Raw genomic sequence first — 16,572 nt, forward strand, 5'->3', positions numbered from 1 at the left:
AAAAAGCTAACAGTACATCTGTTTTTCCCTTTTGCATTGCTGAATAATAAAAACATCAGCACTAGTACAATATGCATGTATGCATATGTTTAATATGCAAAAGGCATTTTAGTACATGTCAGTCCAGGCTGAATTAGAGCAGAAAAGTATCGGGCAATCTTTGAATCTTGACTCTTCTGTTTCACTGTATGTTGCACCTCCTCAACAGAAACACAAACAAGTCTAGGCTGTCAGGAATCGTTCGTAGCCTCAGCAGAGAGCTTCTTTTGTCGCAGGCCTGTGGGAGATGCAAAAGCTTTGTCACAGAGGGGAACATTGATTTTAAATTGATTTAAAGACGGAAGGCCTTTATCTTGCCTGATGCCTTTCAGCAAAGGAGAAGAAGCAGGCAGACATGGAGCCACTCTGTACGACAGCACGTATTATCAGTGTGGGTACAAACACAAAGGCCACCATACCATGAGGTCATAAGTGCTCTGTCAATTCATTCACAGTTTGATTTGAGCCACACGGACAGCATGCACTGGTCCATACTGGACATACTGTACTGACCCCATATATATAACAGGTGCAAACCACCTTAAAGAAAACCACCCATGTCCAATTCTGGAACACTTTTTTACCTTCTTTTAAACCATTTTATTAACTAAAGACATTGATTCATACTCAATCCAAAGATCCTAATTCTTTGGAACCTGAGCAAATTGGCTTGATTTTCCCTTAAAAACATATGGAAAAAAAGGCAATGAGCAACTTAAAAAAATATAAACCCACAATTTGCAGTAAATAAAATAAATAAAAGAAAATAATAAAAAATAAAAAGAACAAGAACATTACCTTAAAATTAGAAGAAAAACAAATTTTCAAAGTAAAAAAAGACAAACAAGGAAATTACTTAAAAAAAAAAAAAGCTTAGAAAATAATTATGAGGGTACCCAGTAGCTGGTGGAGCGGGCACCCCGTGTGTGTGCAGAGGATGTGTCCTTGCCCCAGCGACCGCGTGTTCAAGTCCTACCTTGGCCCTTTGCTCCATGTCATCCCCTCTCTCTCCCCCTTTCACACTACATCTGTCCCATCCAATTCAGATGAAAAAGATCCTAAAAATATCTTTGAAAAAAAATATAATAACAATTCTGTTTAAATTTTTTTTAGAATATATATGTTATGATAATTCTAACTATAGTTTTTGGGATATTTATTCCCTAGTTTAAAAAAAAAATTCCAAATCTAGCAATTTCTTGCAGTTTACAGAACAGTTCTTGCCAAATTGCTCACTGCCTTTATTCCGATGATTTCAAAGGCAAACCACTTTGTTCAGATTTACTTTTACTTTTTAGAATAGCGAAGGCATCTGAACGCAGCACAAGAAAAGTGAATGTCGATCCAGTTTTCAAAGGGTTAAATGAAAACAGTCAGCGTTAGTGTGTGAGGCAGAAAAATAGAAACCACTCTACATTGTCATTCGATCTAACACCGTCCTCCTGTAATAAAAACATCCTTTTTTAAAACTGTGTTGATTCAACTGAGAGGTGCTGAGTCGAGCGTATGGTAATGTTGACGCTCCAGGTTGTGTTAGGTTGCTCTTTTGCTGTTGTAGGATGTTTCTGATGTTTCACTGTCCACATTGGAGAAACGGCTTTCAATACAGTGTGGTATAATAACCACCAAGGTGCAGTCTCAAAACAGAATTCATAAACGCCTTAAGAGGAAGTGTCAGTTATGTCAATTATTTGCTGCTGCTCTTCATTGCTTTGGATTACATCATGTACATCTAGTATTTTAGTTTGAAACAGCTCTTTTCATTGTGGAATATTTAAAGAATTTGTTTACTTGAGTCAGCTGCAAATATACTGCATTTTTCCAGTTTACTGAAGTATTGAACCATGAATGTAGTTTTTTTTTTTTTTAGTAGCAATGTTTTTCAGATATTTCAACACCTTACTACAGTTAAGCTAAATGAAAGCTGGCCTGCAGTGATCAAAGCAAGAAACCATGATTACCTTTAAAAACTCAACATCAAAGTACTGTCCTGTTGTATGTGTCTCTATAGTCTCCACTGCATGAATGAATCTTTATCTTTTTTCAACCCCTCGACCTTTTTTTCTCTGGCAGAATATAAAGTGCAGACTATGCACTTAAGATTTTAGTAACACTTTCTTATGGGGATTCATATCATGTGCTTGATTAATGCATAAATAATGATTCATGAGTCATGATTTAATGCATGAGTTACTGCAGGGTGTATCATGAGTTCCTGCTGCTCGCCATTAAGTGATGAAGTCACTATAAGTTTATGTAATTAATTACACTTAATCAGAATATGGAATATAACCAACAAATTTTTACTAAAGTACAAATTTGATGTACTTTTGACTACACAATACAGTTGTTTCATAACTTTAGTCACTAGTTACTTTGCAATTTAAGATTTTAGCACACAAATCATAAGAATATGTATGTATGTATGTAACTTTGATGCAGTAAAAATGCTGGATTGTCAGTATTTGAGATGTCCTGAACTCAAATATTTCAATTGTTTCAAATTATGAAGCTAACTGAAATGTATTAATCAATGTCAGTAATTATCTATTTAAATTTTATATCCAGAAACCTAAAAATCAAAGACTTTTTTTTCAGTGACATTTTCCTCACTATTTAATGATTTATTTTTAATTTTATAAGGGACACATGTTATTTGTTTTATTCTCCTTTTAAATATAATCCAATTATTCATATTTAAATTCATTGTTTGATTAATAAGAAAATTAATTAGCAACTAAAAAGCATGCAGTGGTTCCAGCTTCTCAGACATTAGTGATTGTTGCTTTTCCTTTAAAATATTTTAACTGTTTTGATTTATTAAATTTATATAAACTTTTCTGCATGAGTATTTTTTACTTTTGATACTTAAATATGTTGCCATGATCTTACTTAAATACTTTAATATACTTTAAGAGTATTTATATTTTATATACATTTTAAATACATTTTTTTTTTATAAATATTTGATTTATATTCAATATTTCACAGTGTGGTATTAGTAATTTAACTTAAGTAAAGAATCAGAATACTTCCTCCACCATTGCACTTTATGGATCATCCATTAATGAACATTGACTAGTTATTCTCTGAAAGCATAACAGCAACTGTTCTCATACAAATTTGAAGCCTTTTGTTAAGTCACAGCCGGATTTGCGACTCAACATTAATACTCAATTTTTTTTTTGTCTCACTTAATTACAATGTGAGCTGTTGATGTATGCTTTAACATGTCCTTCCATTCTCTCCTCGTGTCAGCTGGCACCTGCTCGATGTTGTTCATTTGGTAACTTGATGAATAAAGTAACTGTGAATTAACACTCTTTATGATCCGTCAGGCTTTAACTGAACTCTCAGTGACTCGATTCATTTGTTAATGGCGAGCAACAGGAATGCATGATGCATGACACATACATAATGCATCATCATGAGTGATGTACTTTTAAAAAAACTTTTTTCTTTTTTTGCACCACTCTATGCTTTGCAGTGTTATCAGATATTTCATAGTCCTGCTAATTACAGAGTATATTCAAACCCGCAAAGAGAGGAAAATGGCCACAGCTTGATGTAGCGTGCTTCAGCTGCACATACCAAGCCTTGATCAGCTGAGTTGTGATGGTGGCCTTACTTCAGGGAACAGCAGCTCCGTCCCATGACATTGCTTGGTAGCAGGACAAAGTACTGACAGTCTGTCCTCAAACCAATCTGGGTCTTAGACCGAACTACTTGGCTCTAAACTTGTGGCTCAGAAGGCAACTTGAGGAAAGGTTCCTTAAATATCTTGATGTTTTCAGATCTTGCAGCTTGTAAGTCAATCTCTTTGAGTTGGACTTTTCTTTTTTCTATGTCCTGTCCTTTCCTCTATGCACCTTATCGAGGACAAACTTTATATTTTTGTCCCTTCTACTGGGAACTTGTTATACATAAAAAAAACCATGACATTTATTCCATAAAAGACTTTTGGGTGTCATGTAAACCTTTAGAGATTCATAATTGTGAAATCTTCCACTAAATGCAAAAGTTAAAGGGACATTTCACCCCAAATGAAAAAATACATACTTCTCCTCTTACCTGTAGTGCTAGTCATCAGTGTAGATTGTTTTGGCGTGAGCTGCTAAGTGTTTTCAAAATTAGCCGTAGAGATGTCTGCCCTTATTTCTTGAAACAGCGATGACGTTCACAAAGATCCAGGTGCATTTGCCGAAACAGCTGATATAGTTCAGCACAACACTGTAGTTCATCTGCAAAAGGTCATGTCTTACCTACAACATTTAACACATGCTTCAAAAATTAAATCATTAATTCTCTCATAGAAAAAGTCAATGCCTTATAAATGAAAAGTTCCTTTGACAGTGTTTCAACAATGCTGGTCAAAATGTTTGGATGTTTTGTCAATGTGGCAGTGGACCCTGGAAATATCCCTCACATCCACATTTCACTCTTTTTGGCCCATTTTTTCATTGACACTGAATGGTTACTGTGCTAGAATGTTTTTTGTCCTGCTAACTGAATACTATTATGTATCAAACTGAGAAAATGGTTGGAGACACTGTAGAACGGTTCACATTAGGCTGCACTCAGCAGCCTGTTTTTGCCCACAATTGTTGCTGTATTTTGTCTGGGACGGTTCTGCATCGTTTAGATCCTCAGCACTTATCTTTACCATCATGGATCTTTTCTCCTCTTCCTCTTCCTCGAGCAGGCAGTCGCCCTTGCTCATTTACCTAGACAGGTGTGTCCATGTTCAGAAATGACCGATTCTGCTGTGATTACGTTTTGTACTTACTGTATATGTTTGGCAACATTCATACTCATGGGTAGCAGCTGTCCGCTAACTTGAAATAATGTGTGATCTGAGTTCTCCCCCTTCATTAATCCTTTGAAATCTGAGCAAATTATTTTGATTGCTTTCAAAAACATAGGTGGAAGACAACAAGCCAAGCCGAGAAAAAATTCAGTCACAGAGAAAAAGTGCTGAAAATAAAATATGTAAGTATTTTAGTATAAGTATTTATTTTGTTATATTATATTTCTATAATGTACATTTAAATATGAAATTAATTACAAATATAGTTTTATGGACACGTTTCCCTTATTTTCTAATAATCCTCCCCTCCTTTTTTTGTTAAACAAATCTTTAGTTAAAATTTATTCACAATTTGTGGGATTTGTGGGACATTTCTTGCCAAGTGAGTCAAAACCTTTTTTCCCCTATGTTTTTCAAAGAAATCAAACCAGTTTGCTCAGTTTTCAAACGGTCAAGCAGGTTGTGAGCTCAACTGATGTTGATCCAGGTTTCAAAGGGTTAAACAAGTTCAAGTTTCACCCGACAGTCAATTTACCATTTTGGCAGATGTTCCAAAGGAACCATATTACCGTGATGCTATTCATAATATATATGCCTGACAAATTTTGACAATTGAATGGACTGTTGTGCATGTGATGACTTACACAATGAAATTATGTCTTCATGTTTTGGAGGGTGCAACGACAATTCGACTGAGAAGCAACACAATCAGTTTCGATCAGCAAGATAAAGTCAGTTGGTAATTATGCAAACTGTTGACAATTGTACTCACTCATTTGGAAAGATGTGCTAAGGCATTTGCAATTTGTTGGAAGGAATGAGAAATTCAAATCTGATGCGAGCAAGTGCCACGTGCAAGTGGTTTAGGGGTTTGCATGTGTAGTTTTGAGAATATTAAGTCCAACTGGAAAATGAGCCAAAGCAATGGAGAAAAACTGTAATGGAACTAGATGGCTCTCTTGTGGTGCTCTGAGTGCCAAATCATTATGGGATTTTTTTTTTAGCAGAAAGCAGTGTACATGGCACTTTTGTAGTTCCATTGTGGGAAATTTCGAACTCAGAGTTCAGCCCCTCAAATTAAATGGCCGTTAGTTAATGTGGTGCACTAGATAGTAATTAGGGACTGAAGTCTTTGCTCCCGCCTTAGAAGTATAGTCTAAAAATGAGCACAAGTAAAACTAGAACTCATTTTTACACCTAAGTGTTGTACAGATTGCAGAAATACGGTATAAAAAGTCATTGATTAAACTTTAGTGTTACTTGTAAGTGTGTTACTTTTCTACAGAGCCGGCCTTGCTGTTGTCCACCACTTTGATGAGCATATTACAAGGTCCGATTCACAGAAAATGTTGCACTAATCATAATATGTTTACAAAGTCTTGTAGCTGAGTGCAATTAGCCCTTTTCTGCGTCTGATTGCGATTATCCATGTGGAAAAATATGAAAGTTGCCTTTGCAGCAAGCACACGAGGCAGAACAATGGAAGGCGAGCACAGAAATGCAAAAGTCCTCTTACACAGGAGCAAGACACACAGACTTTGTGGTCATTCTGCCTCTTTTTTTGTTGTCATTATACACTTTTTGTCTCTTAGAAGTCTTTTTGGGTCTGTATGAGGACAGTAAGTATTTTATGTCTCTTTATAGTGTCTTTGTGTCTTTTTCCAGTTTCTTTACATATCTTTGTAGTCATTTTGAGTCTCTTCCTGGTTGGTATGTTCTCATTTGAGTGACATTTTGCAGATGAAGGTCGGCAGGGCCCCTGACAGTTTGTTCCCCTGGGCCTGGGTCTAGTAGATCTGTTAAGTAATCCATCCATGCTTATGAATGCGCTTCTGTTACCACCAACTCTCGGAGGACGCTAATAATAATTGTACTGTACCTGCATGCAGCTGTTAGCTTGAATCTTTGTGAACTGGACTGTTTTTACAACGAGGCTTATTTGCACATAAAGGGGCCAATTTTGCACCAACTATATGCATATTAGCTAATTTAGATGTATGCATATAGCACAGGAGCAGCAAGAGGCTATTTGCTTGCCAGTGCGGTTTGGGGTGCATTTTAACCTTTGCGGGTGCACTGAGAATCGCACGCTGTCTTTTTGTCTTATTTGTGCAAGTTTTAAGCCACACAGTCCTTGCAATCCTCCTTGTAAATCCTTTTCTAAGGTCCTCTGGCTTCAGTTTAATATTTAACAGACAGATGTATGATTGGTATGAAATGTATGAAATCTTAACAAGAAAACCATTTAGTGTATTTCCTTAACCATCAAATGATTCATTTAAAGAATGTGGTTTTTGTATTTTTGTGGTCCTGTCGTGTTTTTGCAGTTGCTCAGACTGTAATTTCTTTCAGACAACAACTAGCTTTGTATCAAATCACTGTGGGTGGTATGTGTAAATGAGCTGTGGTAAACCTTCCTCCAAAAAACTGAGATTAAACGGTAAAACTAAGCAGTGCTGATAAAATATAAACTAAGATTCTATGACAGAGTTGCATATTTCTCGCCTCAAATGTTTTCCAGAAACATGCTTTAGCTTACTGGTAAACTTTTAACATGAAATCCGGCCGGCCTCCATCGTGATGAATGGATGAGATTGTTACCCACCAAGGGGAGCTTTTATTGGTCTGGTAGGGCGCAGTGCATTGTGGTAGTTGTAAGTTTTCTACCTCTTAAGCAAAAGCATCCTTTTTCTCTGTTTTCTCTGGTCGTGTAGCACCAATTTCCAAAGATTTTAGCATTTATTTCTACTGCATAGACATTCTAGTTTTATGTGCAGACCCTCTTTATAATGGTGAAATACTTCTTCAAGACACCACATTTATGTAATGCATTGGACAGTTTCCCACACATTCCCCATCACATCCATGTGGGCTAATGTTGAGATCAATACTAATCTGATGGCATCTAGTTATAGTTTTCCATGTTTCGCAGAACACATTCTGCTCTCACCTTTTGAACTGCTATTAATCCACATTACTGGAGGCACAGGGAGCGCTGCATGAGGCATTCAGCCCGTAATGATTTGTGGCTTTGTCTTCAACCTGATATTACAACCACTTGGCCTAATCATTCACTTTGGTGTTCTTGCTTTGACTGAACCAGTTTTAGTAACGTGCTTCATCCTGAGTGTGATATTCAACTGGTCTGGCTCATGCTCGCTCCCTTTTGTTGTTTGGTTATCATAGCTGCGTGCATCTATAATCTGCTGTGTGCCCTCGGGAGACAAAGCAGAGGAACAGTGACCTTTGGGGTACAATAAGCCATCGATAACAAATCAAATAGATTCCCCCGGGATTCAGCAGTGCTTGCTTTAATGCTCAACTTACTTTGGTTGGAGGCCACTTTTACAAAATGAGAGGAGGCCAAGGGCTAGTTGCAGCAGCCCTCTTCGTGTTTCAAGAATTTTAGGACATTTCTCAGATTTTAGCACGTTTTATGATTTTATGTCATTTCTAGGATTTAAAGACATTTCTAGGATTTAAAGACATTTCTAGGATTTTAGGAGGTTTCTGGATTGTAGGAAATTTCAAGGATTTTAGGATTTTCTAGGAATTTAGGCATTTTCTAGTATTTCAGGACAAGGACTTGGATAAGACCTCAGACAGTCTGGGGTTGTGGGGATCCTCCACTGGCACCTCCATTTTGATTCTGTTTTATGCACTGTGGCACCTAATGTATACTAAAAGTACAAAAACAGTTCCCAGTGTAAATGGTTGGGAGGTGAGGCACCTATCCAGGGAGCCACCCTATCAGGGACCAGATTTGGCCCCCGGGCCGTAAGTTGAGTATCCTTGCTTTAATGCCACTCAATGTCTGGCAAAACCAGTCCATCACTGCAGCCTCCACATGCTCCAGTCTGTCCCCTACATCCATTACACAGACCAACATCAGCTCCTACCTAACGTGCCTACACCCACACCTCAGCAAAATATGCATCTCATTAATTATGCACCATCAAAAATAGTCTTTCTTTGGTTGCAAAGTGAGCAGTAAGTTCGACAGGCTTTCACTGGTACACAGTAGGTGGTTTTTCAGCTTCTGTCTTCCCTGCTCTTGAGAAGCATTCTTTTGCCCAAAAATCACAGTCGATGCCCACAGAATGAGTCAGCGACAGAAAGACAGAGAGAGGGAGGATTTCTGTCACGATTTGAGAGACGGATAGGGTGTCACAAAAACAAATTGTATCATATTGTCTTCTTTCTCTCGGTTTCCTGCAGGGCGTCTGTGCAGCTGTCGAATGTATGCTATTATCTGACAGCTATCTGACCTGTTTAAGGCTGATAAAATCCTTTGTGTGGCATTTTTCATCACATGTTGTATAAAAGCCAGCCTGTCTCCATTTGAAAAGTTCACCTTTTCATTATCGCCATCTGTCTCATTCACCTGCTGGGGGGGGGGGGTCAAAACAAAACAAAAAGCTGGTCTTGCGGAAAATCAACATAAATATAGGACATTTAAGATGCCAAAGGACTCTAGGACTCATCGTCTCCTTGACAACGGTCTCCAAGCAACCATTACTCCTCAAAGCATTTCTCCAACCCTGTCTTTCTCTCTCTCTCTCTCTCTCTCTCTCTCTCTCTCTCTCTTACTCTGAGTCTCTCTTTCCTCAACCCCTCTGTCTCTTTGCCAGTTTTGCCTTCCTCTCAAGAGTCCTCCCATGTAACCACTCCAGATAGTTGCAGTACCAGCATCAGAAGCTGAGAACCGCAGCTATCTGATGTGATGTCATGTGACTGGCTGGAGAGAGACGTGTTCTTGCTTTTGAGCCTGAGGCGATCTTGTACACCTGCTAAAACTAGGGTGGAGCAGAGACAGGGGAGGCAGACAAAGGTTTTCATGTGCCAGTATTTTTGGAGACTCCAAACACTGAACTGAATGTTTCTTTGGTGCATTGTGTTAAAGGAATACAGGAATCAAGTATATTGGGCTTACGTGTTTAGTGACATGGAGTCAAAGCCCAAACCCTTGTAGATCATTAGCTGTGGTACTTGTTAGCTACCATGTTAGCTACAAACTGCATCCATTTTTTTTGCTTGTTCGAGGTCTTTTTATTAGTATATGATGTCATGCAAATACATTTTGTCAAGGATGTAATTGGAAAAATATGATGCCCACCTCCCCTGTTTTTTTTTTTTGTGACAACAAAAGCAGGTGAGACCCAAATAAATAAATAAAAATAATGAACACAACAAACAAGTGGGAAGAAAATTACAGCAAAAATGAAAAATATATACAATAAGGAATCCATATTTAAACTGTATCCAGTTTATGTATTTATTAAGTCTAAGTGTTCTTTTTTGGTGGACTGTTGATCCTCTTCCATGTAACTAATTTAACTTTAAAAAAAATCAACAAAAAAAAAACAAAAACGGGGTAACCAGCCACTACATAGAAGTTTTCAGCTTTAGACAGTCTCCTATATGCCCCCTCTCCTTAACTTTCTTTTGGAGGGAAGAAGGGTGATTGCGGAACAGGTGGTGCTGAAATACTAACTCATCTTGGGGTTTCAGGATTTTTTCCTGCAGCACTCTGTGGATACATGATAAAAAAAAACAATTAGCTATGACAATGGCTGAAGAGTTGAGATATAAGCTAACAGTAATTAATAAGTGGTAGTTTGGATGCAAACTGCTTAAACAATGACCCTTTGAATGTAATAAAAACTATTATGATAATACACATTTTGTATCATTAAAAATGTTACAGCACCCTATGTTTTCATAGTTTTGAAGTGACTAATGGACATGGCAGTTTATTAAATTGGTCCAGTATTGAGAGAGACAGCTGCAGTTGGCACAGGCTGCAATTTATGCCCACTAAAAGTGTTTGTTTTTGCCACTGACAGGCTCAGATTGTCTGACATTATGGATAGGATCACAGACAAAATTACCATTGCCAAACTTAACAGACTCTATGTAAGTAAACAGCAATTTTATAACACACTTCGATCAAATTCAACAAAAAATAAATAAAACTAACAAAACCATCTTGGTTTGTCTTTCCGCTGTTCCAACAATCACAAGCTCTGGTTTGGTTGAATTATACTCTTATTTACCCAGTTTGATGTGATAATATGCTGGCACTGTAAACGCTAAAATTATTTTGTATTTAAATGGAATCTGGTGGGTTTGGTGATGGTGTTTTCGGGCATGCTTCTGGTAAAACAAAAAGGATCTCATTCCTCAACAAAAAGTTATCTCTGTAGTCATCCTTTACATAATTTTGTCAGTAACTTTATAGTAATAATTTGAGCCTTTCAGTGGCAAAAACAATCATGTTTAGTGGACCTACATTGATATTGCAAAATTGCCCCAAGTAGTGACATTGTAGCCTGGTTAGCTGCTGCTGGCTGTAGATCTTTCTCTCAATACTGGACTAATTTCAGAAACTGTTGTTTCCATTAGTCACTTATTCTCAAAAACATGAAAAAATAGGGTATAGCTTGAAAAATATGGTACTAACCCTTTAATCATTAATTTAATCATGATTGTTGCTATTAGTCACTTAGACTCAAAAAACAAGATAAATATGGAGTCCAGCTTGAAAAATATGAAAGTTACCCTTTATAGCAGCAAAGGGGTATTTAAGTTGATTTTTATGGGGTTGTTGGGGGTTCGCAAGACAGAAAGAGATGGGAATCACTGCCATAGAAGAGCAAAGTAGAATCTGTGGAGGCACATTTTAGCTATAACATCGTCATCGTTCAGCAGGTAACTTGGCAGATCTGTCAAAATGCATGTGTTCTGTGTATGTATCTTATTTCAGTCTGCTTTCTCCCTGAGATTTTGTTACAGCCATAAAATGGTGACATTGCATCTTTTTACTGCTTGGTCCTAAATGGAACAACTGTCCTGAGAGGGTGTCTCACAGTCTGTCTAAAGGACCCATGAGTCACCTGATGACCCGTCATGCCAACCAGGTAACAGCTGTAATGAGACATTCGTTTCATAACGTCGTCGAAAAGAAGGACAAAACACTTTCGGGATGTCAAACAAAAATTAATTTATTCTCAGTGGAAAGACGAGTGTTTAGTAGACTGTGACAAACGAGTGTGTCGGTGACGCGGCCACGCTTGACAAGATATCCAAACAACGTTTCCAGAACGTTCTGTTATGGGTCACCTGTGTGGCCAGCCCCCACAGAATTCAGTCTCAACACACATACTGATGCCAGTGGGTAGAAAGAGAAAAAAAAGGAAAAACATCAAACAGCCACAGGTAGATTAGGTTTTCTCTTGTTTGTCCTCCTGTGCTTCAAGAACATCGTTCAGTGACTCAGCATCTTTTGAAGAAAAGATCAGTCTGGTCAGCTCTGCTTACATCTTCTTCCTTATAGCCACTCTGACCTTTTTTTTTTTTCCGTTCGCTCCTTCGGTAAAAGATTCTTTGTGCTGATTGCTCATGATGCATTCAGCAGATATATGGCTTGGGTGCCTTGTATAAAAAATGACAGATGTATGCCATTGGTGGTATTATGGAACACTTCAAAACAGGACACAAAAGGTGGATGCGGTGTGAAGATTGTGGCTAAAAAATGCAAGGAGCATTTTTTTCCATATAAATAAAGGGTTTTGCCTTTGAGATGGCGTTGCTAGAGACACTAGCTGGATTGTGCATTAGCTATCAGCCACTGAGGTTCAGTCAATCAAGGAATTGTAAAACCTACAGGGTCTTGTCTTAGATCGTCTACTCGGCATGCTATAAAACAGGGTTCACAATAGGTATACATTAGACTGCTATCAGTCTCTACGTAATCAGTGCGTGCTACTCAGGTGTGTGATTATTTGTGACCCCCATCCCCTCCCTCCGACAGCAAACTTCCAATCAGCATCTTTACGTGACTCTCTCCAGTGTCACTAATTTTTGCTCTCCTGCTCTCTTCAGGTAATGAGCGTTGCTGCTTCAAGCTGGAGCACCAAATCAAGTTCGCCCCCTTATCTGTTTGTCTGTTTTTTCTCTCCCAGCTGGCCTTTTCGTCTTGCAAAATTGCTTTCAGTGATAGGGAAGAGATAAAGGTTCAGTGCTGCGATCCAGGATGATTTCAGCTTAACTTTTTCTCCTGCTTTCTCTCCTTTTTGACCTTAATCTGCCTTTCCACCCCTTGAATGTTCCCACTTCTTCTATGGTTTTAACATCTCCCTCTCCTTTCAATCTGGTGTGTGTGTGTACAAGTGCAGGAGTGTGTCTCTTCGTGTATGTATATGGTCACAGTGCACTGAGGTCGTGGCAGGAGCGAGACTTCTGGCGGAGGATCTTGCTGCCCCGGTGGCGGCTCATCTCCCGGTAGCGTCCCCGATCCCGGTCACGGTCCCGCCCATATGAGCGTGGTACCAGCCCCGACAGGAAGCGCTTGGCCCTGCTGGTCAGGCTCTCCCTGCGGCCTGACCCGGGGTCGCCGTCGGTCCAGCCAGGGCCAACGCAGTCACCCCTCGCGGTCCGAACTGCGGCCTCTAACAGCTCGTTGGTGCCGTGGTCCAGGGAAGCCGAGAGCTCCATGTAGAGGCAGTCGAACATCATGGCGCTGGATTGGGCCTCTGGTGAGAGAAAGAGATAGGGAGATTCCATTGTAAGTAATTGAGGCTTCGCACACTGGCAGCTGCAAATGGTAATTAGAGGCAGCAGTTTGATATTTAAGGACATTGGATCTTGAATCCAGCAAACCATCGACATCCTGCTAACAGCCCTGCTGCTGTATAACGGCCATCAGCAACAACATAATACCTCTGCATCGACAGCTCACTGTCTGCTGTTTGGGAGACTCTATTAGAGTTAATTTGTTGCTTCTTATGCACTAAATTGTGACAAATTGAGTCAATCTGCAGATCTCAATATGTGGGGAAGGGAAACTCCTCTCTGTTTAGCGTGCTTTTGAAATCTTATGTGATCGCTATAACAGTGAAAGAGAAATCATCATAAAGTGTGAAGTGTTTTTGGGGGACTGTGATTTATTACAAAATATACCTTTTTTTCATCTGTAAAAATTATCATAATTTATTTATATAGGCCCACTGTATGGTTTATATTACTTTTAAGATAAGCATGAAAGTAAATGTTTGACCTTGAAAATACAAAACACACAAAACAATCCAAACTCAGGGGCCACTTACAGCTTTTTTTCCTGAGATTTCAACTAGGAACATCAGTGGTGGACCGGTTAGTTAATCGCCAAAAATATTTCTGAGTGGTTATACATGGTGGTCTATAGGTTAATTTTGCTTCTCTTTACTGCACTGAGCATCACCTGGGTCTGGTAGGAGCTAGGTAGTGTGCGGTGCTGCTTAATGCATTGTTGACTTTGTTATCATTGTCAGCTCTGTTACCACAACAAGTTCTCACTCCGAACTCGTCACGTGGTGACGGTCAGCAAGTGACGGTCAGTTAGCGACCTGCCACCAATGACATTTTAGTTATCCTTGCTGCGTCAGCCTATGATGTTCAGAGATACTGCTATGGTGATGTCAACATATGCACGTGTGGTGGGATGAAGTCATGGTGGGATGATGCAGCCTTTTACCATGATGTCAACAAATGAACTTGTCAAAAGAGTCTGCCATGTTGTTTCTATAGTAGCCCAGAGTGGACAAAAAAAAACAAACACTGGCTCTACTTGAAAATGCCCTTTTGTCCTCACTGCTAGATACAACTAAATCCTACACCTTTAAAATGAAAAATCAAATTTTCAAATTTTTTAAAAAATATTTCATTAAATAAATCCAAATTTTCCAGTTAAATTAATTCGCCTTTATTGCATTGCAGTGTTTCTAAAATAAAAATTCTATGTATTCCTTTTGCAGAGAGCCAGAAAGAGAGCTAGCTCTGGCAGGATGGGGTTAATGTTGCCACCTGAGTTGTATAAGCTCAAATCTCTTTGCTGCAGCTCAAATGAAAAAATCATTTCTATCTCAATGTGACTCTCCTGGATAAGGACACTAAACAAGGCTCAGTATCGCCGCTAAAAGCTCCTGTTTGTCCCTGCTCAAACATGCCGGGGTGATAAGGAAAGCTGACAGATACAGATCGCTCTGCAACAAACGGGCTTCACTGTCAGTTCAAATTGCATTTTTTTTCAGCTATACTTCAGCTTTTTCCTGATTGCCTCTGCTCTCTCAGAAGCAGTATAAGAGCGCCCTTGAGCAGCTGTGCGCAGAAAAGGCTTTTGAGGTTGATTCATAATAACTGAATAAAACTTACACCGCATGAGCTCAAAATAACTGCAAAGTGTTGGCAGCAGGGAGATTTCACTGCCACATTTTAGGCTGAGTTGCCAAATCAAGATTTTCATGACAAATCTGTAGGAAAATAAAGACTCAAGTTGTAAAATGAAATGTTCCTGGGGCCTCTTAACTTTTTCCGGTGCTTTCAGCCACACGTCGATGGAGTTTGCTCAGTTGTCATGGAGACAAATCTGTTGACAGGAGACTAAGCAAACTACAGCTACAGGATAAAATAATAAACTGCACCAGAAGATGATTTAGTCAATACTAAAGGCCTATTTAATCTACTTAAATCCTTGTTAATTTTCTTAGGTAATGTCAGTGTAATGTGACACAATCTGTTTTTTGTGTGGCTGCTTTTATGCGGCATGAATACTCACTGAACAGGTATTTCAACACACAGAACTCGATTTGATCAGGGCGTAATAATCCAGCTGCACAGCATCTGTCGACCCACAGCAGTGTCACTGTATAGTGGGCGAGGTGAGCGAGGGAGGAAAAGAGACAAATCCCAGACAGGGTCAACAGGGCTTATCCTAATACCGACGACAACTGATTGAATCAAACTAAATCTTTATCACCTGTTAGAAGAGTGTCTGGGAAATTGAATTGGAAAGGAGAAGGAGGGAAAAGAAAATTAAGAGAGGACAGGACAACAGGGGAGAGAAATGAGGACAAAAGGGAAACGAGGAGAGGAAGGCAGAGGAGAGAAGAGGGGACAAGGAAACAAAGATTCAAAAGAATATAGGATATTTGAGAGGAAAGGAGAGAGGAGAGAACAGAGGGGACATGGAGATAAAGACACAAGAGAGGAGAAGAGAGAAAACAAGGAGAAAAAAGAGAGGGATGAGGAAATGAGAGAGAAACAGGGGAGAGAAAGGAGATGAGGAAAATAGCATAGGAAAGAGGAGTATAGGAAGTATGAGAAGAAAGGAGGACAAGGAGAGGAGAGTAACAAAGGAGACAAGAGAAGGTGCGAGAGAAGAGGAAAGGAAATGAGAACAGTGGAGGACACAAGAGGAGAGATAATAAGAAAATCATTTAAATATAATGAACAGCACAGCCTTTGCATGTGAATAAGTTCCCCCGATAAGCAGTGATGCACTGTTTATGTCTAGGGCTTTAATTTTGAAGGGTAAGAATGGAGGAAGTGGAGCTAATGCGTTGCTGTGTTGCTGAGTTTGCCATCTAGGTTCAAAGTCTGTGTAAATATTTCATAGCTTTTATAGGTATATGTGTAATGGTATCTAGCAGCTGACCTGTGGCAAGTGATAGTTTAGCGGATCAGCTGATGTCCCATACAGTCAGGTTTCGCTGCACAGGTGTGTGAGTGTGTGACACACAGCAGGAGCAGCTTAGAAGCAGCAGAGCAGTGTGACCCTAAATGACACCTAATTGCTGCCGAGACTTTCAGCACAGTTTATTTTATGACTGTTTTGGTGTAGACATTTAGTGTAAAAAATGGTGTTTCTGTTACTCTCACACTCCTAAATGATCCAGGTCTCACTTAGC

At 39.1% G+C, this 16,572-nt stretch overlaps 1 protein-coding gene and 1 long non-coding RNA gene across 2 annotated transcripts in view; one reads left to right on the forward strand and one right to left on the reverse strand.

Moving 5' to 3' along the window:
* The window catches only part of LOC148188040 (uncharacterized), a 58,038-nt gene that overhangs the window by 1,341 nt on the left and 40,125 nt on the right, over positions 1-16,572 (forward strand). The gene's annotated exons all lie outside the window — the stretch shown is intronic.
* rem2 (RAS (RAD and GEM)-like GTP binding 2) overlaps positions 11,833-16,572 on the reverse strand; it is a 28,190-nt gene continuing 23,450 nt past the window's right edge. Inside the window, exon 5 of the mRNA XM_042498099.2 lies at positions 11,833-13,380. Within this exon, the coding sequence (XP_042354033.1) occupies positions 13,052-13,380 (329 nt within the window). The 3' untranslated portion in view covers positions 11,833-13,051. The remainder of the gene's footprint in view (positions 13,381-16,572) is intronic.

Source organism: Plectropomus leopardus, chromosome 12, assembly GCF_026936395.1.
Source record: "Plectropomus leopardus strain MGB_pleo_1.0 chromosome 12, ASM2693639v1, whole genome shotgun sequence".
Lineage (NCBI taxonomy): Eukaryota > Metazoa > Chordata > Actinopteri > Perciformes > Serranidae > Plectropomus > Plectropomus leopardus.